General features: G+C 43.8%; 1 protein-coding gene across 11 annotated transcripts in view; it reads left to right on the top strand.

The window, feature by feature from the left end:
- PACS2 (phosphofurin acidic cluster sorting protein 2) overlaps window positions 1-25,045 on the top strand; it is a 256,899-nt gene that overhangs the window by 26,942 nt on the left and 204,912 nt on the right. For all 11 annotated transcript variants that reach the window (XR_008306723.1, XM_053248447.1, XM_053248442.1 and 8 more), the window contains exon 3: window positions 9,923-10,012. Coding sequence is in view for 10 of the 11 variants with exons in the window: in XM_053248447.1 (XP_053104422.1) it covers window positions 9,923-10,012 (90 nt within the window). In the remaining variant the exon portion in view is untranslated. The remainder of the gene's footprint in view (window positions 1-9,922; window positions 10,013-25,045) is intronic.

The following is a 25,045-nucleotide window of genomic DNA, read 5'->3' as shown; positions in this document are numbered from 1 at the left end:
AAGTACTACCACCACCCCCGCTTAAAGTAACAGTCCCCCCCGTGCCGGACCGGGGGGGCACCGGACCATGCACACCCCTAACTCTGACCCAGGATCCCCCTGTTATGACAGGGAATATGACTGTAAGTGTTCACTTGAATAATGGGAGCACAACAGATACCATCACTCCCAAACTTCAGATGTAATCGCTATGGATGTGGTTATTCTCCTGACTACTATGAAATGGGACACCAGAAACCCCATGTGGAATCTATACTGGAGGAACCAATCCAAAACTTCATATGTGATCGCTGTGGATGTGGCTGTTTTCTTGACTACTATGAGATGGGACACAAGAAATTACATGTGGAGTATATACTAGAGAAACCAAGGTCAGATTATTATTGTCTGAGGCTCTTTAAGTCCAGGTGCTAGGTTACCGAGGAATGGGAGAGGGAATCTTAGAACAGACATAGCCCGCATCATTACCACTCTTGCTCCGGATCACAGATCCCCCTCTACCTCTCACTCGGGGCATGCCAATAGAATAACCACATCTAAGAAAGGGAAAACAAGCCCTGATAAAGGTGAGGCCTTGAAGTCCAAAGATTAAAAAGGAACTAACACAAAAAAAAATCCAATTCTGAGGTCAGATATGCTGGTCCTGCCCCCTGCAGGGGATGACAGTCCACTGACATGGCCAAATGCCCCAGATCCTAACAAGGCTGATGGAGAAATAGCGACTCGTTTGGTACAGGATGAATCAGAATTCCCACATGGCTCCCCTCCCTCAGATTATATGGCAGGAGATGAGAAGGTGTCCTTTTCAGATGACTGTTGCCCTTACTCTGAACAGTTGCAGCGGATGACATTGTCTTTGGGTTTAGAGATGCAACAAATCACTCAGGAACCAAAAGACCCAGTTTTTGGTCTTATTCAAACTGGGTCCCCTACCCCTATTTCACTATTACCCACAGTCACTGAGCTGGTAAAAGGGGAGTGGAGAAAACCTGCCTCAATTCATCCCACTCCATAAAATTAGAATATCATAAAAATGCAAGTTACCTGTGTAAGCACCCTAAACCAAACTCCATTGTAGTGGAGTCTTCTTATCAGGGCTCTCGCCAGAGATTATTAACTACACTGGCTGACCAGGATTGGGAAAAAACTGGATGCCTTTGGCAAGAGAATTTATGCAACAGTTAGTCTACAATAATTACACATGGCAAACTACCAAGGCAAGATACACTCATTTTCTTTTGGAGAAATTGAAGCCCTTAATCAGCCAGTTGCAAACAGATCAAAGAAAGGCAGCGATGATCTTCCTGTTCGAAGGTCTCCTGATCACAAAACAACTACATTCTGCTCGTCACGAGGCAGATTGCATGTCTAGAACCATGGCAGTGGCAGTCGCCCTTCCCTGGCGCGCCTGGCTAACATCCACTTGTCTTACCCTTGAGGCTAGGATAAAGATTGAATATCCCCCCTTTGATGGGGAAAACTTCTGTGGGAAGGAGATTGATGACTCTCTGGAGTGGGTCCAGAAGATGAAATCAGCACCTAAGTCTATGGATCTCTAAACATATAGCCTTAGACAACCCAAGCAATGTTCCTGGTGTCCGTCTTCACAGCAGAGGGTACTGAGCCCTGCTGGGAGAGAACCAGCATGGTTTCTGCAAAGGCAAATCTTGCCCCACGAACCTGTTGGAGTTCTTTGAGAGTGTCAACAAGTGTGTGAATAAAGGCGATCCAGTTGACATAGTATTCCTGGACTTCCAAAAAGCTTTCAACAAAGTTCTTCATCAAAGACTCTTGAGAAAACCTAGCAAGCATGGGATAAGGGATTGCTAACTGGTTGAAAGACAGGTAGGTATAAATGGAGAGTTTTCACAATGGAGGGAAGTGGGGTCCCCAGGGATCTGTACTTGGACCAGTGCTTTTTAATTTATTCATAAATGATCTAGAAGTAGGGGTAAGCAGCGAGGTGGCCAAATTTGCAGATGATACCAAACTCTTTCAGGTAGTGAAATCCAAAACGGAGGAGCTCCAAAAGGATCTCTCCAAACTGGGGGAGTGGGTGACAAAATGGCAAATGCAGTTCAATGTTCACAAGTGTAAAGTGATGCACATTGGGATGAAAAACCCCAACTTCAAGTATACACTGATGGGATCTGAGCTTTCGGTGACTGACCAGGAGAGGGAACTTGGGGTCGTGGTCATGATGGACAGCTCATTGAAAGTATCGACTCAATGTGTGGCAGCTGTGAAAAAGGCCAATTCAATGCTAGGGAGCCTTAGGAAGGGGGTTGAAAATAAAAATTATATAATTAATATTATACTTAATATTATAATGCCTTTATACAAAACTATGGTGTGGCCACACATCGAGTGCTGCATACAATTCTGGTCACCACATCTAAAAAAGGACATTTTAGAACTGGGGAAGGTGCAGAAGAGGGCAACCAGTATGATCAGGGGCCTAGAGCACAAAACTTTATCAGGCAAAGCTTCAACACCTGGGACTATTTAGTTTAGAAATAAGATGACTGTGGGGAGACATGAGAGAGGTCTATAAAATCATGCATGGTGTGGAGAAAGTGGATAGAAATTCTTCTCCCTCTCACATAACACTAGATCTAGGGGTCATCCCATGAAATTGATTGCCAGGAAATTTAGGCCCAACAAATGGAAATACTTTTTTACACAATGCATAATCAACTTGTGGAATTATCTGCCACAAGATGTGGTAACAGCCAACAACCTGGATGGCTTTAAGAGGGGTTTGGATAACTTCATGAAGGAGAGGTCTATCAATGGCTATAGGCCACCTCCAGCCTCAGAGGATGCCTCTGAGTACGAGTTGCAGGGGAGTAACAGCAGAAGAGAGGGCATGCCCTCAGCTCCTGCCTGTAGGCTTCCAGCTGCATCTGGTGGGCCACTGTGTGAAACAGGATGCTGGACTAGATGTGCCTTGGGCCTGATCCAGCAGGGCTGTTCTTATGTTCTTATGACGCTGTTCAGGCTGTGCATGAGAACATCAGTGCTGGCTTCTATTCATGATATTTCACAATTCCCAAGCAGGATGGAGGACTGAAACCCATACTAGACTTCCATGATTTCAATGATTTAATCTACTACCATTGTTTTTGGATGACTTCTCTTATCAGCATTCTGGAACTCTTGTTCCAAGCTGTGTGCTTTGAGGCCATAGACCTCAAGGACACCTACATTAATATCTCTATCCATTCAGGTCACAGGAAATACCTGTGTTTCTATATAGGGAGCAAGATTTACTGTACCAATACAAGGTATTGCCATTCGTCTTTCCTTGGCCCCTTGAATCTTTACCAAACATAAACATGACAGTCGTAGTGAATTACCTAAGAGGGAACTCTATATGCCTTTTCCTATAACTAGATCATTGGCTCCTGGTGACACATTCAAAACACCAACTTTGAAACACCAACACCAAAAACAGCAACACCAAAAACACCAACACCAAAACAGCCACCTTAGCCTTGTTGTAGAAACTAGGCCTATGTGTAAATTGGGCTGGGGGGGATCTGCTGGAAGTGAAGGACTTTGCGCTGTCTCTTGTCTCAAAGACAGTGGAGGACAGACTAGTGAGTCAGAGGGCTAGAGGGTCAAGACATTGGTCATCCCTGCTCTGCTCTGACCCTATCCCTTTGGAATGTAGATTGCTACTCTTAGGGACTAACTTCCTTCCTTCCTGCTTTGCACTTCCTTCCTCTCTCCCTCTTCTCTTCCTGTTCCTTCTACCTTGCAGCATGCAAGCTCCTTTCCTCTGCACCATGTGTGCAGAGATGCAGAATCCATCTACATCCAGCTAGATAGATAGATTAGAGATCCTAATTCCTTACTTTCCTATTCAGAATGGAGTTCTCTTATAAATACCATTTATATTGATTTGAAACTATGAATTGGCTCCAAGTTACTTTACTCTCGGCATACACGCATGCCTGACTAAATTCCGCTGTGTTGTGCCTCTGTGCACTATGCTATAATGAAAAAGGGTTTCTCCTACTAGAGAGAATTCCCAACAGAAACTTACACCAACAAAAAGCTCACATCAACAAAGCTCACACCAATGGCTTCGATGGCTGCCCTTGAGTGCCCAGTAAGCCCCTTGAACCTCATGGAGACCCTGGTCACCTTGCAGTCTCCACAGAGGCAGTTGCCACACCATGGGGCCCCAAGCCCTGCTGGGCCCGCAGAAGTCCTCTGCTGGGCTCTGTTGCTTTCTCCTCTGTGGTGCTGAGGACTATCTGCATGGTAAATGCGGGGTGCTGTGCCCACCATGGCAAACAGTTTCCTCTCTTGCTGTGACAGAGGTCATGTGATGGCACACTGGCAGGGACAGAGGGGCGTTGCTCCTGGGAGGGTACATCAGTCCTGAATTGCCTGCAAGGTGCATCGTTCAGGACAGCAGGCTCTAGGCCAGGCACACATCCCCTCCAACTTAATGCCAATGGGGCATAGGGGGATGGCCTGTTTCTGGCCCCCTTGAAAAATCTCTCTGTTTTTTGGAAGACTTAAAACCTAATTTCCCTACCCTCGGTTCCAAAAAACATGGGCCCTCTGTCTGAATTAAGTGCTATGGACCTTGGTTTACCTCTTTGTAAAGGGAGCCTTTGAGACACATTTAGGTTGGAGGGGCAAGTCTCCCCCCTTCATTAACTCCCCTTTAAGTGCTTTAAGAAGCTTTTGATGGGTTTCCTCCTCCTTCATGGATACCTTCTGGGGCGCTCTCAAAGACCTTGCATGCAACTTAATGCCCGGCTCCCTCTACTCTTTTCTGTTGGATGGTGGGGATGGATCAGAGGGCTTTAATGAAGAAAATCAACACCAGTCTAAAGAACAAAGAAAATAGATTTATTCAAAGAAGCGCAAATACAATATCCTTTTTGCAAAATTTCTAGAGGACGACAGCTAACTTTTGGGGGTTTCAAATGTGTGTGGGGGGCATTATTATTATTATTATTATTATTATTATTTTACATTTATATCCCGCTCTTCCTCCATGGAGCCCAGAGCGATGTACTACATACTTAAGTTTCTCTTTCACAACAACCCTGTGAAGTAGATTAGGCTGAGAGAGAAGTGACTGGCCCAGAGTCACCCAGCTAGTTTCATGGCTGAATGGGGATTTGAACTCGGGTCTCCCCGGTCCTAGTCCAGCACTAACCACTACACCACACTGGCTCTCGCAGGGCTCAGCACACCCACACTGCAATGGATGAGCTTCACCCTGGGAAAACCGCCTTCATGAGCAAGGTATCTCCCCTGCCAGGTAAGTATAGCAATGCAAGCTCAGTGCTGGCTTGAAAGCTTGTGGTTTTGGGGTCTGCAAACTTGTGTCTGGGAGGGTTTAGAACAACATTTCAACAAACAAGGCAATGGAACGTGGGGTTCAACAAGGCCTGATACTTTTGCAACAAGGCATGATACTCCCATGCAGTGCCATGTAGTCAGAGGAACTCTAGAAAACCTGCTAGTGAGTAGATGGGGGTTTCCTCTGAATCCCCCACCCTGACCCTTCAGGAGCAGTGGCCTCTGCATGACCATCTCCCTTGGTCTCCTCTGTATTCCTCTTGTTTCCAGGGTGGCCCAGGCATGAGTTTGACAGCACGGGGGCCCCTTTTCACTGTGGGCTTCTTATTCTGAGGGGAGGAGCAGGTGGGTGCAGTGCGTTTCTGCATGTGTCCCCTGAGAACTTTGGATGCAAGGCTCCTGGTCTGGAGTGGTGTGTTCCAACTGGTGGTGGTGGGGCGCACCAGAGGGCTGTTCTCCCACTTGCACACCACCCTGGGGTGGCTGATGGAGAGCAGCTTGTGGTGGGGAAAAGCCCTCGTTGTGCACAGGGGTGGAAGCCTGCTGCCTTACAGGCTCACAGGGCTGACAGATGTGGAACCTGCATGAGGACCCATTTGTGTGTGGGGTGTGTGTGTGTGTGTCTTTGGGGCATTTGAGAGGTGGATAAGAAGTGCCCAGTCCGTGGGGCCCCGAAGGTCCCCTTCAATGAGCCTGGGTGCATGTGGGCCTGTGCGTGCACCTGGTGGGGTGCAAATAACTGCTCCTGTTGTAAGGCTGGAGTGGCTTGGCTGGCCCTCAGCCTCCTGTCTGGGATTGGGTGCCTGGCACCACCCTGGTCCTCCTTTCCAGCAGCACCGAGGCCAGCATGTCGTAGTGGGCCATTGTCCTGGGCTCCACTCCGGACATCCTATTGTGCATGGTGACCTCTTTGAATTTTGTTTTTTTTTAGATGTTGCAGCCTCTCTTTGTGTTGATTTGCAGTGTGGTGGAACCCACAGGAGGCTTTCTGGTCAGAGATTCAGCCGTAGGTTGTCTCATTTCAGAAGCTGCTCTGCAGTTGGCTCTGCACCCCCTCACTGGTCCACAGCTCTACAAATACCCTGGTCTCTGCGTTGGTCCAGAACTTCACTCTGATCTTTCTGGAGGCATCCGCAGCTTGACTGCTGCCAGTGGCACTGCCACCTGTAGATGTTGTGGGGGCCAAAGGCTTCTGAGACTCCATGACTGTTTGGAGTAGCTGGGTGTCTATGCTAAACTTGAGGTTGTGGGCCACCAAACAACAACAGTCACAACAAGAACAAATATTTATATACTGCTTTTCAACAAAAGTTTCCAAAGCGGTTTACATAGAGAAATACATGCATACATGCATACAGTATGGATCCCTGTTCTTTAAAGGGCTCACAATCTAAAAGGAAACATAGACACCAGCAACAGTTACTGGAGGTACTGTGTTGGGGTGGATAGGGACAGTTACTCTCCTCCTGCTAAATAAAGAGAATCACCACATTTAAAATGTGCCTCTTTGCCCACTTAGCTGGTGTCCTGGATTATGTGACTGGGGATCGGGGCAGGTGTATGCGATCGGCTGGCCGCTGCATGCATGCTCATGCAGGACTGAATGTGTGTGAGTAAACAGTCCCCACATAGCAAAATAGGGCCAGGTGCAGGGACATTGCCCTCATGCCCTCGAGGCCCCATCAAGACTATGGACTAAAAATTCTACAAAAGCATGGTGAGACTCATCAAACAATAGGGCAGCTGCAGGGCAGTAGATAAGGACAAGGATAAATGAGGAGGGCATCAATGACAGATTTGTCGTCTGCTTATAGGGAGGAAGCAGGTATGGGCTCTAGAATGGCCAAGGGCAGCCTAGGAACCCACCCACCCCCAGTTCAAAATCTGTAGCCCATTCTCGGAGCAGGTCAAGGCTCCTCCCACATACCAACCCCCTCACCCAAGCATCCCCACTGGCTAGGAAGTTAATGAGCAACCTTCCAGACAATCAGAAGGCTTTTGCATGGGGAGCACAGTGGGTCAAACCCATCACCATCGCAGTATTAGCACAAACCATCCCCATTAATGTACATACACCCAGATTCACTTCATTGTGGAGTTAGTACACCGGGGAGGGGCAGGTGTGCTGGAATTAAGCTATTCACCCCCACATTAGCAGTCTGCTGGCATTAGATATCCTCACTTTGGTTTTCAGAGAACTAATTTGGAAATGCTGCTGGGGGGCCACAGCAAGGGCAACCTGTGGCCTGGGCCTTTAACAGCTGCATATTCTTTTCTGCTTCTGGAGAAGAGAGCCCTTGCTGTGGGTGCATTGGCACCCCCTGCCCTCCACCTTCCATCTGCCTGGGCCCCTGGTAACGGTGACTGCTATTGGTGCACACCTTTGCAGCAGATAACACCTCTCCTAAACCAGGCCACTCTTGTTGGGTGTGGGTGAGAAAATGGCACAGGTTCTGGGGGGGCCTGCAGGGGTGTGCAGCTGTCACAGATTTCCACAGAGAATCAAGTCTTGCCAACTGTGTTGTTTTGCTTGCGTGATTGGCAAGGGATGACTACATTGGCAAGGGATGGCTACATCCTGTTCCTTATGCATCTTCCAGTCTGATATACTCCTTGGAGGAAGAGCAGGATGTAAAATGTAAACATTTCATTGCCCCTTTGGTATCTGTAAATTAAGGGTTGGACTATGGGCATGTCTGTGTCCAGGATCCAAACAGGAGTTATTTTGGTCATCTTAGCAGAAGGAGCAACAGTAAGAATTCCTGCTTCAATATGATCTAAAATCAACTTTATGTTGGCCTTGAGACTTGATATTTGCTTTCCTAACAAATCAATCTGTTAAATGTTTTCTCATAGACCTGAGTGGAATGAACTGATCCCAAAGAAACTTGTATATGTAAACATTTCGTTATTATCGGGTAGAGGATTGTCCATAAGACTATACAATTGTTTCAGGGTTAGAATAGGTTGAGATGTATTGATTCAATGGATGATTCAAAACATCTGAAAACATTAAATTGCTTTATAAATCTTTGTCCATTGACCAATTACCTATGTGCTCATCATTCTGAGAAGCTACTGAACACCCCTGTTGTCTGACACTATTCTGGCTAATCAGCTGAGGATAGCTATCTAAGATAGCTATCTGAGGATAGCTATCTATAGGAGTTATAGTTCCTAAATTTGATTTTCATGGAGGTATAGTTATTACCCCCGTTTTCTATTTTCCAGAGGTAAACAGAAATCTAAAACAGATTTCTGATCAAATGGGGTGGGATTTATATTAATCTTTTGGTTGTTTTTCTGAAATCTAGTTTCCACCATAATGACAGATTAGACAGATATAATTATATAATACGGATATGTATACCAATTAAAACACATAAAACAAAATATCAGAACTTTCCTTAACTTTTTTTCCAAATATTTTCCAAAACAAAACCAGAAGCAACACGAAGGAGATAGTTATATTCTTATGCTAGGGTTCACAGCTCTAACAAACTTCAGGGTTGTACTTAATTAGGTTCCCTCATAGCCTTACTAAAGCACTGCTGTTTACTGTAGGAGTTAAAAAGAGAGAGAGGAAAGAAAAGCCTGGTGGCCCACCAGTTGCTTTTGGAAAGCCCACAAGCAGGAGATGGCCCCCTGCTGCATGCCCCCTCTCCTACTGTTTCTCCCCTGACGGAGGCATCCTACCTCTGGAGGTACATGATAGCCATCAAGACTAGTATACATTGATAGATTTGTCCAAATGAATTTGTATAATATTTTTATAAAGCCTTCCAAGCTGGTGGCCATCATTACATCTTGTGGCAGAGCATTCCATAGATTAATTATGTGTTTTGTTAAAAAGTATTTCCTTTTTTTGGTCCTAAATTTCCTGGCCATAAAATTTCCTGGCCATCAGAACTTCATTGGTTCTGGTGTTGTGAGCAAGGGAGAAGAAAAATCTCGTTATTCAGTCTCCCCACACCACACATAATTTTATAAACCCTTATCATGTATCTCCTTATCATATATCCCCTTTTTAAAGTTTAGTTTTTTCTAAACTAAAAAGTCCCATAACGTAGCCATACTGAGTAAGGAAAGTATGCAGTACCCAGTCATTTTGGTTGTCCTCTTGTGCAGCTTTTCCAGTTTGACAATATCCTTTTCGCGATACGGTGACCAGAACTGTATACAGTACTCCAGATGTGGCTATACCATTGATTTGTGTAAAGACATATTAGCAGTTTTATTTTCAGTCCCCTTTCTAATGTCCCCTAGCATGGAATTTGCCTTTTTCACAGCTGCTGTGTACGGAGTCAACATTTTCAATGAGCTGTCCACCACAATCTCAAGATTCCTCTCCTAGAATCTTCCTCTTCAGTCACCAACAGCTTCATCTGTTTATATGCAAGTTGGACTTTTTTGCCCCAATGTGCATCACTTTATACTTAGGTTGAACAGTAGTAAAAAGGATAAGTGCATGTCTGATCTTCACAAAGGGAAGAGTAATTGTATGAACCTGGGCATTAATTTCTTGTGATGTCTCCTAAGCATGTGTGACTTATGACCAAGAATTCATAATGTATTTTCTTTTTCTGCACAGGGTTCAAAGCGAATACTGCGGTCTCATGAAATCATGCTGAATCTTAGTGGGCATGTAGAAACAGAACTTGCACTGACCTTTTCCCTACAGGTAATGTAGAACCTTACTTTTACTCATCTTGTCCTTTTAGAATCACAGATCGTTAGATTTGGAAGGTAACTTGGAGGCCTTCTGATCCATTCCACTGCTCAGTGCAGAAAACTGCTACAACATCCTTGACAAATAGCTATTCAGCCACTGTTTGAAAACCTACCACAGCATGAGGCAGACTGTTCCACTCTTAAGCAGCACTTATAGTTAGGTTTTCCCTAATGTTTAGCCTAAATCTCTGTTCTTGTAATTTCAACCTATTGGTTATAGCCTGGTTATGTCCGTACCTCCTCCTGTGTGATAGCTCTTCAAGTATTTGAAGACAGCTGTTCTATCTCCTCTCTTCTCCAGACTAAATTTACTCCACACTTCAACCATTCCTTATAAGAATTGATTTCCAGACCCTTCTGGAATAAAGGAGTCTCCAGATCCCTTTGGTTCCTGTAAACCTGTTCCAGTTTATCAACATCCTTCTTAAAATATGGGAACCAGAATTGGACACATGTTCCAAATGAGGTCTGACTAGTGCACAATAGCGTGGAATGATTTCTTGTGATCTAGACACTATGTTTCTCTTAATGCAGTTTCTGTTAATTGCATTTGCTTTTTTAGCAGCTACATCACACTGCTGACTTGTGTTCAACAAGCCAGGTCTCTGTTGAGGGGTGAGAGGAGAAACATTAACATCCTCACACAGCCGAGTATGCTCTGGTGGTAAAGATGTTTAACCCAAGAGATTATCTGAAGATAGTAGGTTGAGTTAAAAAAAACACCCCAAAGATTTATTAAGAAACTAAAACATAATACAGAGAGAGACAGAACACAAAATACCCAAATAGGCACTAGTCTTCAACAGCTGAACAATTCTAACTGACTCTAACCAAGAGAGACCTATTAACATAATAAATTAGGCCTCTAGTGGTCCAAAGAGGTTACTGTGGTGCTAAAAGTCAATACTGTAGAATTCTCACTACTAACACTCCTTCTCATTGCTCGAGCACTGATCAACTACTCCCATAATCTTTTGCAATGCTAGAAACTGATCTCTTTGCAGTGGTTTTGTGAGCACATCCGTTATCATCTTCTCAGTGGACAGTATTTTAACTCCACGAGACCCTTTTCTTGAACGTCATGTGCTTAATGGTATTATGTCTCAGTATGCTTTGTTCTGGATTTTGTCTTCTCTATTTGTGAAAGCAATATGCAACTTTGATTGTCTTTAAATAATTCATTTGGTTTCGGTTCATCAGCTCCAAAGTCTTGCAACAATTTGTGTATCCATGCCATCTCCTGGCAAGCTAGAGTGGCTGACACATATCCCACTTCTGCAGAGGAAAGAGCAACAGTGTTCTGCTTTCAGTTGCATCAACTAATCACCCCACCTCCATAAAATAACAGGTATCCACTTGTGAATTTATGATCTGTTCTGCCCAGAATGCATCTACATAATCTACTAATCTAGGATTGCTAGTTCCTGGCAATTTAGGTTTTAGATGAGCTATACCTTTAAGGAACCTACACAATCTTTTTAACTGCAATCCAGTCATTTTTGGTGGGTGTACTCTCTCTTGCTTAAAATTCTCACTGCAGAGGCAATGTATTGTTACTGTGGCAATATATAGAAATTTCCCAGTTGCTTTTCTATATTACCCATTGTCTAGAAGAATCTTGCTGTTTGCATCTTGCGTGAAAAAGTTGCTTTCCCTGGCATCAGGAAGACTCAGACATTCTAACAAGTCATTTATCTTTTGTTTCTGATTAAGAAGATAACTTCCATCTTGTTCTCTTTCTGTTTTTATTGTGAGATAATAGGAAATGTTCCCCAGTCGCTTTACTTCCATTTCTTTGTTTAAATGCTTTACAATTTCATCACTATCTTCTCTGACAAGAAAAATCAAATCATCAACATATATTAGTATGTTTAAAACATGTGTTTTAAAACCTTGGGTATAGACAAGAGTCGGCTTTTCCTTGAATAAACCCTTGTTTGACTAGCAACTGATTTAACTTTGTATTCCAGTCTCTTGCTGCTTGCTTACACATAAGTCTCTCCTTACCAGGTTCCTCAAACCCTGGTGGTTGCTCCATGTAAATATCCTCCTTAATATAACCTTTAACATATAGTTTTGACATTCCAAATGGTATACGTACATTTTTCTAACTGCTGCAATAAAGAGGAGCATTCTTAATAGAAGAGTGTTTTGCTAGTGGGGCATTTTGTCATAATCCTCACCATATTTCTGAAAATATCCTTTAGCTCCTAGCTTGGCTCTATAGCATTCGACAAATCTTTCTGCATCATCCTTCACTTTGAAAACCCATTTGCACCTACAGTTTTTCTTCCCGTAGGTAGCACTGTAAGTATCCAAGTATTGTTCTTATGTAGAGATTGGATCTCTTCTTCTGCAGCTTTTCTCCAATTATAGGCTTGATCAACTGGCATTTTATCAATATCCTCCCACATACTAGATTCTTGCTAATTTTCTTCTCTAGTCATATATGAGAGGGTTTTTTTTGCTAGAATACTTTTGTTGGTTCTTGCTTAGCACCTTATCTCTGTCTGAGTCTTAATGTTTTCATTTTGCATTGGATAGTTAATTGGTACAATAATTACATCAACTACTTTCTCTTAATTTTCTTTTTGTATCTGGATGTCCAGTTTAATATCTGGTATTTCATCAGCAGTTGGCTTCTCTTTTTCATCAAAATATTACACATTTTTACAGTTTATGTTGCAAGATCAAGTATTCTATACCCTTTATATCCTGGTGCATAGCCGGCTAATATCCCTTCCTCACACCTGCAGGTGAATTTGGTTCTTTTGGACTTCAGAACATAGGCATATGCTTTTGAGCCAAAAACTCTAAAATGTTCCATATTAGGCTTCTTTCCATGCCACAATTCAAATGGTGTTGCATTTATAATTTTAATCGGTAATCTCTTTTGTAGATAAGTAGCAGTCATAATTGCCTTTCCCCAAATCTTACTGTGTAATCCTGCATCTAGCAGCATACATTTGGCCATCTTCTTCTTTATATATATTTCTCTTAGGCATGCCCGTCGCTAATCCCATGCGTGGCAGCTCTCACTAGAGTTCATGAGCAGCTGCCAGATAGCAATGGGGATGGGCAGGAGGGAAGAAAATGGTGGTGGCAGCCAGCCAGCGGGGAAACAAAACAGCGGCGAATGGTGGCGGTGGCCAGCCAGTGGGCAGGGGAAGAGGGCGGGTGGGTGGCCGGGAATAAAATGGTGGCAACAGCAGGGGGGGGGAAGTAGCGGTAGGCAGGCGGGGGAAGCATGTTGGGGAACGGTGGAGGCAGGCAGGGAAGAAGACAGTGGCGGGGGGGGCAGCAAACTAGAGGTGCAGATGTTCTGCACCCGGCCCAGCTAGTTTCTGCTAAAGACCAATTCTTTCTTTCTGCAGTGCTGTTTAGTTCTGGAGTATACATTGTCATTTGATGTTCAGTGCCCTCCTTTTTCTGTTATCCAGTTATCTCATTTCCTGTATATTCACCTCCGTTGTCTGATCTCAAAATTTGAGGCTTCCATCCAAACTTAGTGCAAACTCTTGCAACATACCCCTTCCATGGTTAAATAAGAATGTATGTTTACACTAGTCAAATAAGTAAATGTATATCTTGAATAATCATCTGTGAAAGTTAACAAATACTTGTAAACCTGATGAATTGATCTGCATGGGCAAATATCAACAAATATTACCGTGTATCAGCTCAAGAGGCTGTTGTGTTTCTTTCTCTGTGTTGACTATTGAGGATGCATTGTTTGTGCCCACACTTGAGTCCAGTCTGATGTCAGTTAAATTTGCTGCAGAGAAACAACAACAACAACAACAACAAATATTTATATATCACCTTTTAACAAAAGGTTCCAAAGTGGTTTACATAGAGAAATAATAAATAAGATGTATCACTGTCCCCAAAGGGCTAACAGTCTAAAAATAAACATGATAGACACCTAGCAACAGCCACTGGAGGTACTGTGCTGGAGGTGGATAGAGCCAGTTACTCTCTCCCTGCTAAATAAAGAGAATCACCATGTTTAAAAGGTGCGTATTTGCCCAGTTAGCAGGGGAGAAAGGTTATGAGGTGAAATTCAAAGGAAAACATTGTTTTATCAAAGATAAAGGTGAGCTGTTTATGAAAGGGACTTTGCAAGAGACTGGCCTATTCAAAGTGGATTGTATAAATGAAGAGGCTAAAATTGCAAAGCAGTGTTCACATTAAAAATGTCTAGATTTATGGCATAGAAGAATGGGACAAAGAGATCCCAGTGCAATACTTCAGTTTAGTTCCCTTAGCCCTTACATAGCAATCACACTTGGATACTACATTGCAGTATTTAGGCCTCTGGTGTTGTGGCCACCCTTACTGTGCTTGTCCTGACATTGCGTGCCCAAAAGGCAAGACTCAGGCCAGTTTCTGATCCTGCCATATTGAGAGAGAGTATCCAATGCCTGGACTGTGAGTGAAGCGTGCTTAGTATGAGAAACTTAGTACAATTGAAAACTGTTTGTTTCATGCTCAAGGCTTTAGACCTTGATAGAAGCAGAAAAGAATGAGTTTGTAAACTCCTGTCCCAGCCTTGTTATGTTCATGCATTTCTTCCTTGCCAGATGCAATCACTATATCCTCTTTCAGTTTCTGCATATGCCAGAGATAATCACAATAAGAACAATAATCACAATTACGCTTCAGCGTAATTCACATAGATAGTGGCACCTGCATATTTTAGGAGTGCATAGCAAACGCATAGAAATTAAGGCTAATTTCTCTGTATGTTATCTGACTAAACATTTCCTGGGACCAAAAAGGCACCTTATGTCTGCTTAGACAGATGACCACAAAACTGTCACCCTTGAGGAGACAGGAATATTTTGAGTACACTGAGAGAGAAACAGTTCTGTTTGAACCAGTAAACATTGTCAGAAACGTCCCTCCATTCTGGATCCTCGAACAGTATGAGAGAGATTCTGTGATAGTTGACACTTCCTGGAGACACTGGGAGGATAGTAGTGTCTCCGAAGAAATGAGATCTAGATTCAAGAGCTGTCAAAAAGGTATAAAACGGGAAGCTCCTCCAAATATGGACTGACTGGCTCACTGACACAGGCACACCGTGTCAGAGCAGACCAGCAGGCAGGCAGTCTCTGTCTTGTGAAGCCATCTGTGCCTAGCAAGCAGAGTTGTCCACCTGTGAGCCTGGGAGTCTGCAGCTGCGGAGCTGACACAGGCTGCTTTCAATATGGGCAAGAATTCACTGGTGATCTCTGCTGCGGGGTGAGAGATCAGGGATCAGATCAGTGAGAGAGATAAGATCAGATCTCTGCCCACTTCAACTACCCTCTCTGCCTGAAGATGTGCTTAATAGCATCAATCACCAGCCACGCTCTCCAGCTCCACATACAGCCACTAGCTACATTGAGAACGGTAATATGAATCTGGAAGTGATCCATTGTCATCATGAGAAATGGGTTACTGCACCTGCGCAGAGACCTTGCGGATGGATTAATTAGCTCCTCTCTGGCACCCCTCCCTGCCATGCACGTCCTTGATGCCTTCCTTTTTCTGGTAGTCAGGCACCATATTGATTCAGTTTCTTTTCGACTGCTGATCCATCAAGACCTTTGGGTTATTGCTCCTTAGTATTAGAAAAGAAAGCAGTATTGAAATTGAATTTTACTGGTTTTGACTACGGACTGGGAGTCATTGGGATTTTATGGCTTGGCCGACAGAATGGACAGGGCAGAGAGAAAGAAAACTACTTTCCAACATTGCTCTCATTGTAGAGCGTGGTTGCCTAATACTGATGAACATGAACTGTGCCTGTTATGTTTGGGTGAACAGCATGTTCCTGCTGCCTCTAGGATCTGTAAATCCTTTACAAAACAAACTTTGAAAAATCGATCCTTGCACCTCAGAGCAGCTTTGTATGGCGACGCCCTGCATCCTATGACACTGAGACCAGAGTCAACATTGACAGCTTGGCACCGAGATAGACATCGACGACTTTGATGTCGAAGTTGGGGTCTGTGCATGGACAATCTAAAACCCCAGTGACTGACACGGAATAGATTTTTTTTTAAGTCGAGAACGTCCGATGCTGGCCGTAAAAAACACAAGCGGCATCGAGTTTCTTCCGATACTGACTCTCGACCTCCGAAAAAGCATAAGTCGAAGATTCCATGTCCTTCGGGAGTAAGGACTGCTTCGCCCACGACAGTTCAATATCGAGATTCGTTGACATCTATGGATGTTTAGCTTCTGATCCACTCGACATCGAGGGCGACCCTGCAATCTACTGGTCCTTCATTGGGCCTGTCAACATTGACCTTCATTTTGATACCAACGTCAACATTGTTATCGATGCCCATCTCAATGCTGACAGCCTCAGCATCGGCTGAGGTCGAACATGGCTCAGTACACTGGAATGTTCTGAGTTCACTACTGGCAGCGGTTCCTCCGCATTCCTACAAGCCTCTGCCATTGTTGCTAGCACGTATGCCTGTGTGTTCTCCGTTGTGTCTATTCGACAATGAGGATGATACCCTCTTCAGTTAGAGCACCGCTAAATCGCTGATGAGTATGTTGGACTCTACCACTAGTACCCCTTCTGGATCTACATTCCAGGGGTTTTTAAGTGGCTTGGATGTTGATGTGGGGGTGGACGGAGATTCAGCTACTAGGACCCTATCCATGTTGCCTTTCACAGGTTTAACAACTGCAACAGGTGTCTCCACCTTTCAACCTGTGCGACCAGCTGTTCCGGCAGCACCTTTGCCACCCCCACTACTACAGCTTTGTGGAGGCCATCTGCTACTTTGGTTCCTCCACAACCTATGGTGCCACAAAGGGATCCTTTTCACGCATGTGATTTTAGACACACATCTCCAGCGACTCAATTAGACTTTGCAGAATTTCAATTGTGGATGGCGCAGTGTATGCTGCGAGGCTACATTGCACGACAGTAACCTGTTCCTGCACAGCAACACCTTCTGCCTCCTCAGCCTATTGCCCCCCCCCTTTGTCTCACCCTCTCCCTACAGTGACTGGGTAAGTAGCCCAAGGGCTTCAAGCAACTCCCCCTTCCCATAAATGTACCTGCTGAGCCTGCGGCACCATCTGTGCCTTCATGTCTGATTATACCATGTCCACTTCTGCCTTCTCCAGGGGCGTAACGATAGGGGGGCAGGGGGGGCCCGTGCCCTGGGCGCAACTCCCTGGGGTCACGTGGGGGGCACCAAAAAGTGCCCCCACCGATCCCCTGTCTTTGGCGAAAAAACTTTTTTTGGGTGAAAAAAATTTTTTGGTGAAAAAAAATCCCCCCCCCAGCAGTCCGCAAAGAGCAGTCTCCCCCGGTCCCGGCACACACACACACACCCACTGCTCAGCTCCGGGCGGCACTTGGCACCTAAAGTTTGCAAGCTTGCAAGTTCCTAAAGTTTGCCTGCTTGCAAATTGCAGCTTGCGTCGCTCACTCCCCGCCCCCTGCCCCCTCCCCCTGCGACTCACCAGTCGTGAGATCTGACTCCTTCCACAGCATGAGCAACAAGCAGCAGGGCAGAAGGCTGGGTGCAACGTGCATCTGGCTCTGATCCCTCCCCTAGACTCTCTCTCTCTGCTTCCAGCAGTCCTCCTAGTCCTCACCCCTTCCGCTTTCATTAATTCATTTAACTTTGCAGCGCGAGTGTGGCGCCTTCCATCTTGAAGCAGTAGCACAGCCGCTCTCCTTTCCGCTAGCTCTGTGCATGGTCGGGAAAACTTGTTTGGAAATGCCTGGTGCATTTACTCGGTGGAGCTCCAGGAAGCAGCCTCCTTCACTCAGAAAAAATAGCTGAAGCTTCCACACCTCTTCTGTGCGTGGAAAGTTACCCTGGTCTTCTCATGCCTCAGGGGAATCTGGTGAGGTCTAAGGGGGGCGATTTCTGCCTTGTCAAATGTAACACTTGCAAAACAGACTTCTGCGGAGAGTTTGTTTGATATGCTGAGTGAAAAGCAGAGAGAAGCTCTCTGTTGCAGAGAGAAGCACCTTACAGAGTTCTGTGCAATTTGTAATTCTTAAGAGACAGGTGATGAGAAGGGTCGTTTCAGGGCAGATAATTGTTTTTAAAAGCCACCTCTCCAGCACAACAAAAATGGTGTCCAAATTAATCTGTTCTTTATTGGGCCATGGCACTTGGAGGTAATGTGTGTTTGGTTTTTGGTTAATCCAAGGGGGAGCCGAGGGGATGGGGCAGTTAGGCGGGGAGTATTTTCTAGTTTGGGGGGGGGAGGGAACTGCTCATTGCAGCAGAAAGGGCATCCTCTTGCCCCAATTTAGCACTGCATTATTTATTTCCATGTGACAGAAGACAAATCTTACTCTTAATCTGCCTGTAGCTTTATTAAACAAACTATTTGATCATTTTAGGGCATGTTCTGACAAGTGGGGAAAGGCAATATGCAGACAGGTCTACAATTATCTCAGTTCTATTTTCCCCACTTGGTTAAAAACCCCAAAGGTAATATGCTTTAACGTGCCCCCTCCCCACCACTCCCCTCCAGTGCACGTTAAGGATTATTTGTGTGAGAAACTACAATGCTAGTCTGTGTGTGTGATTTCTCTCTCTCCGATTTCTTTCCCCCTATGCCTGAGTTGCTGTGTGTTTGTGTGTTCTTCCTCCTACCCCACATGCTTGAATTGCTCTCTGTGTGTAAGATTTGTGTGTGTGTGTGGTTTCTCTCTCTCTCTCAGATTTCTTCCCCCCTATGCTTGAGTTGCTCTGTGTGTGTGTGTGTTCCTCCTCTTACCCCACATGCTTGAATTGCTCTCTCTGTGTGAGATTTCTCTCTGTGTGTGTCTGAGACAAACCACACACACAGAGAGAAATCTCACACACAGAGAGCAATCCAAGCATGTGGGGTAAAAGGAGGAACACACACATCATAAAACTTGTGTAATTACTGTAACTGCTGTTAATTAATGATGCCCAAAGCAGTAACTGGTGTTTATTATTAATGGGCCAGTTGTTATGCACTGATGTGTGTGTTTAGCTTAAAAACTAGATTTTTTCACACACACCCTCTTCTTTCTCCCTTCCAAATTAAATAATTGGTTCCTTTTAATTAAAGTCTGAACTATGCCTGGTTCTAGGGTGTGTGTGTGTTGGAAACGGACATTGGGAATAAATAATTGCAGTGGGGGTGGTGGTTTTGATTTATTTTGTTTTTGTTTTTTAAGTATAACTAAATTGAATTACATTAAATTAAATATTTTTAAAGATTGAGAAACGTGTGTAGAGCTTCCCGATAGTCTAGACCAGGCATCCCCAAACTGCGGCCCTCCAGATGTTGCTGAACTACAACTCCCAGCATCCCTAGACACAATTTTTTGTGGCTGGGTATGCTGGGAGTTGTAGTTCAGCAACATCTGGAGGGCCGCAGTTTGGGGATGCCTGGTCTAGACCAGGGGTCCTCAAATTTTATTCCCCAGATGTTGTTGGACTTCAACTCCCATTATCCCCAGACACAATGGCAAAAGACAGTGGATGATGGGAGTTGTAGTGGAATAGCAGATTCAGGGGTGGGAAACCACTTCTGCAGAGCTTCAGAAGCAGTGGAAAACTCCCTCCACTCTTTTTAGTTCATTTGTACTGGCAAGCCTTTCAACTTGATTTTCTCTTGATTTTTCACCTATGCAAGTATATATTTGAGGTTTCTATGGGGAAATGCATTATTCAGAAATGAAAGCTAGTTTTAAATGTTTTGGCAGTGTGAGCTAATATTATGATAAAAGGCAAGTTTTCTGAAAGATGCGTGTCAGATGTTTGGATGGGGGTGGGGCGCAATTTCAGTGCTTGCCCTAGGCGCCATTTTCTATCATCATTCAGTGCATCATAATTCTGATGTTTGAGATACAAGCCAACTTCACAGGGTTGTTGTGAGGAAAAACCTAAGTGTAATGTGGGATGTATCATCATTCAGTGCATCATAATTCTGATGTTTGAGATACAAGGCAACTTCACAGGGTTGTTGTGAGGAAAAACCTAAGTGTAATGTAGGATGTTACATCATTGCATCATAATTCTGATGTTTGAGATACAAGCCAACTTCAAAGGGTTGTTGTGAGGAAAAAACACATGTGTGTCAGTCAGATGTATGCGGGGGGTGGGGGGGTGGGGCGCAATTTCAGTGCTTGCCCCGGGCGCCGTTTTCCCTAGTTACGCCTGTGGCCTTCTCTCCCGGTAGGAACTCCAGGATCAGTTTCAGAGGAACTCCCTGTACCATGTGACAACTCTTACGATTCCTTTATCTCTTCAGAGCCTGACGCTGATAATGAGGACAAAATACCCAAACATCCCTCGGATGTTCCTCCAAAACGCTCCACCTCACCTAACGAAGAAATGAAATCATACGCTAAAATGATACAGCACATGGTGCAGTTTCTAGGTTTGGAAATAAAGCAACCAACACCAGACCTTGAGGACCCTGTTTACAAAATGATGGCTGCAGTGCAATCAACACAGCCTGTTGCCTTACCCATATTGCCAGCTATTTCAAAAGCTGCCAAGACAGCGTGGGAAGTTTTGTAGACCTCTGCTCCGACTTCCAAGTGCCTGGAGAGTCTGTACCATATTCAAGAGGAAGAAAATGGTTACCTTTTAAAGCACCCAACTCTGGACTATTTTGTAATAGAATGTGCGGCCTCATTTAAGTTGGGCCACCATCATACCTCCTGCTAACTTGGCAAAGAGGCACCTTTTACCATGGTGATTCTCTTTATTTATCAGGGGGAGAGTAACTGGCCCTATCGACCCCCAGCACAGTACTTCCAGTGACTGTTGCTGTTGTCTATCTTACGTTTCTTTTAGATTGTGAGCCCTTTGGGGACAGGGATCCATCTTATTTATTTATTATTTCTCTATGTAAACCACCCTGAGCCATTTTTGGAAGGGCGGTATAGAAATCGAATTACTATTATTATTTTCTTGTTTACACAGTCAGACAGGTGTTATTGACCGGTTTGTTTTATCCAGACATCGAGTCCTTCCCAAGGACCTAGGATGGCTGAATTTTATTGTCAATGTTGTTGTTGTTATAGATATCGTCACAGAATATAGGCTGTTCCCAGTAAAGCTGCTTTTTGTAATTGGCTGATGGTGATTTCTGTGGCCCCTATGGTGTTGAGGTGCTCTTCAAGATCTTTTGGAACTGCACCCAGGGTGCAAATTACCACTGGGATTATTTTGGTCTTTTTCTGCCACAGCCTTTCAATTTCAATTTGTAGATCTTTGTATTTGGTGATTTTTTTCTATTTCTTTTTTTTCCATTCTGCTATCCCCTGGTATTGCTATGTTGATTATTTTAACTTGTTTTTCTTTCTTCTCGACTACAGTTATATCTGGTGTATTGTGTGGCAGATGTTTGTCTGTTTCTAATCGGAAGTCCCATAATATTTTTACATCTTCATTTTCTTCAACTTTTTCAATTTGATGGTCCCACCAATTTTTGGCTACAGGTAGCTTGTATTTTTTGCAGATGTTCCAGTGTATCATCCCTGCTACCTTGCCATGCCTTTGTTTGTAGTCAGTCTGTGCAATCTTTTGACAACAGCTGATTAGTTGGTCCACTGTTTCATCCGCTTCTTTACAAAGGCGGCACTTGCTGTTTGTTGTGGATTTTTCAATTTTTGCTCTTATTGCATTTGTTCTTAGTGCCTGTTCTTGTGCAGCCAGTATTAAACCCTCTGTTTCCTTCTTCAAGTTGCCATTCTTAAGCCATTGCCAGGTCTTGGTGATGTCTGATTTTCCACTTATATTGTGCAAATATTGACCATGCAGTGGCTTATTTCTCCATTTTTCTGCTCGGTTCTTGACTTGTTCTTTCTTGTAGGCCTGCTTTCTTTCATTGGTGTTGAATAGTTTCGCGTTATTGACCATCTGAAGTGCATCTTCTTCACTGTCCTTGATATATTCTTCAAGGCCTCTTTTCTCCTCCTTTACTGTTTGATGGACTTGCAGCATTCCTCTTCCACCTGAGCTGCGCAGGAGGTATAGCCTATCTACATCACTGCGGGGGTGCAGAACATGATTGATGGTCATTATTTTCCTGGTCTTACGATCCAGAGTCTCTAGCTTTGCCTGGGTCGAGTCTATTATTCCTGCAGTGTATCTGATAACAGGTATAGCCCAGGTGTTTATGGCTTGTATGGTGTTCCCGCCATTGAGTTTGGACTTGAGGATTTTTCTAACTCTCCTGATATATTCACTTCCAATTTTTCTTTTTACTTCAGTGTGTGCAATGTTATCAGCCTGGAGAATGCCCAAGTATTTGTAATGTTCTTTCTCTTCCAGGTTCTTGATCTTGCTTCCATTGGGTAGTTCCATTCCTTCTGTTTTTGTTATTTTCCCTCTGTTCATTATTAATGCAGCACACTTGTCTAGTCCAAACTCCATTGCTATATCGCTACTGAATATATGGACAGTGTTTAGCAGTGATTCAATTTCTGGTTGGGACTTTCCATACAACATCAGATCGTCCATGTACAACAGATGGTTTATTTTACTTGATGTTTTAGATGCTTGGTATCCGAGGCCTGTTTTGTTTAGTATTTGTGAAAGTGGGGTCGTGGCGATTACAAACAACAGAGGGGATAGAGTCCCCTTGGAAAATGCCTCTTCTAATGCTAACCGGTCCAAGTGTCTCGCCATTGATTGTTAAGTGTGTACTCCACATGCTTATTGCTTTTTAAATAAATATCTGAATGTTTTTGCTGACACCAGTTGTTTCTAAACATTTTAGTATCCATGTATGAGGCAATGAATCGAAGGCTTTCTTGTAGTCAATCCATGCAACACTTAGATTGGTTTTTCTTCTCTTGCAATTTTCTAAAACCATTTTGTCAATCAGCAGCTGGTCTTTTGTGCCTCTGGTGTTTGGGCAATTTCCTTTCTGTTCAATTGGAAGCTGTTTGTTAGTTAATAAGTGTTGCATCACTTCATCTGCTATTATTCCAGTTAATAATTTGAACATGGTTGGCAGGCAGGTGATCGGTGTATAATTACTTGGAACTGCACCTTTTGCTGGGTCTTTCATGATGAGATGAGTTTTCCCAGTTGTTTGCCATTGTTCAATATCACCTCCTTGCAAAATGTAATTGAACTGTTTTGATAGTTGTTTATGAAGGCTTGTTAGGTGTTTAAGCCAAAAGCCATGCAGTTCATAATCGCCTGGCGATAATAATTCTGGTATTGTTATTAGATCTTGCATTTGTTGGTTACATTTTTTGACACCTTTCATCCAGCCTGCTTTTTTATTGTAATCTTTTGGATTGTCCCATAATTTTCCCCAGAATTGCACTGTTTCTTCTTTATTTGGTGTTTCTACGTTTCTTGCAGTTCCTCCTTCTATGCTTTGGTAGAAACGTCTCTGATTCGACTGGAATTGGAGATTCTGCCTGTGTTGTGTGATTCTGGCTTTGTATCTGCTAATCTTCTTTGACACTGCTGTTATTTGCTGCTTTATTATTTCCAGGACTTCTCTAATTTTCCTTGAATCTAGGTGGTATTTTTGGATGAGTTTGGTGTTTTCATTCTTCAGCTTCTTGTCTTTCATATCTTTCAATTTGATATGATCTGATCTAAGCTTGGCGTTTTTATTTTCTAATCTAATCTTCCATTTAGGTGATGTACTGCTTTCTTTTTTTACAGGTCCACTGATCTTATATCCGAGCTCTTGTGTTGTTATTGTTGCTGCACTGTACTTAGTTGGTTTGTTTCTTGCAAATTATTGGTTGTTATTTCTGCCAGTGCAGCATTGACATCTTTTAATTCCTGAGTAAGTTGTTTTTTGGCAACTGTTTTTAGAGTTGGAAGTCTAACCCTGGTGGTTGTTTGGTCCATGTGCTCAGTTATTTTTTGCTTTAGTTCTTGTTGCTTTTCTGTTAAACGGCATTCGGGTTTTTGAGGTGAAGGCAAAGGGGAGGTTGCCTGTTTTTGATTTTGAAACAGTTCAGCAACAGTGGGATCCTCTATTTCCAACACCACCTCCACCTGCGCCTGAGCAACTTCTTCAGTTGGTGGTAATTCTTCTTCCATATCTTGAGCCTGTGTTGCTCTTTGCAGTTCTTTCAGCTCAGCTCCTGTGAATACTTTATTTCTTATTATGAATCTTCTCTGGTCTGCTAGCCTTTGTTCTTCTTCTTCTTATTATCATTATTATACCACACCTTCTGATGAGGGGAGAAAGCTGGATATTTTTGGACGCTGTTTTTATTCAACTGTGAGCTTATCCATTCGCATTGCAAACTATGCCATCTGTATGGTTTGTCACAATGATGGTTTGTGGGACTCTTTACTAAAGGAATTCCCTTCATCAATACCGGAGGAATTCACTGTGAAATATGAAGAGATACTTAGCAAGTCCAGTGAGCTTACCAGACAGCAGCTAAGTACTTTCAAACACTTGGCGGAGACTGAATTGCGGTCTCTCTACTGCAGTCTCCCTCAGGCTACGTTCAGTCTTCTGGCTATTGTTACCAGGACTGTAAAGAACAAAATAAACAGTATAAGCCATACCATAAGAAGGGCTTTGCACAGTGAAACAGGAATCAAGGACCTTGTCCTGGAGATTTGCCAGTCATGCTCCAGCATGGCACCAGATAACATCAGACCAGTGGGTCTTAAGAATTATCGACTCGGGTTATGCAAGTGAGTTTGAAACTTTGCCAAGCTTTGAGGGAATGAAATCACTCCCCCAACTCCCGCCTTATGGGAGGAAGTACAAACTCGGTTGGGAAAGGGAGCGATAGTACTGATGCAGTGGACGGACTGGCTGAAGGGATTCTACTTGCATTATTTCCTCATTCCAAAGTGGGATGGTGGGATCAGGAAGATCATGGATCTCTGAGGCCTCAATCAATCCATCGATATGCACAAGTTCTGTATGACGATGCTGCAAGGAATCCTTCTTGCCAGAGAGGAATGGCTCTGCTACGTTAGATCTCAAAGACGCATATTTTCATATTGAGATTCAGTGC

This window comes from Hemicordylus capensis, chromosome 4 (assembly GCF_027244095.1).
Source record: "Hemicordylus capensis ecotype Gifberg chromosome 4, rHemCap1.1.pri, whole genome shotgun sequence".
Taxonomy (NCBI): domain Eukaryota; kingdom Metazoa; phylum Chordata; class Lepidosauria; order Squamata; family Cordylidae; genus Hemicordylus; species Hemicordylus capensis.
This window is presented reverse-complemented; position numbering and strand designations above follow the sequence as displayed.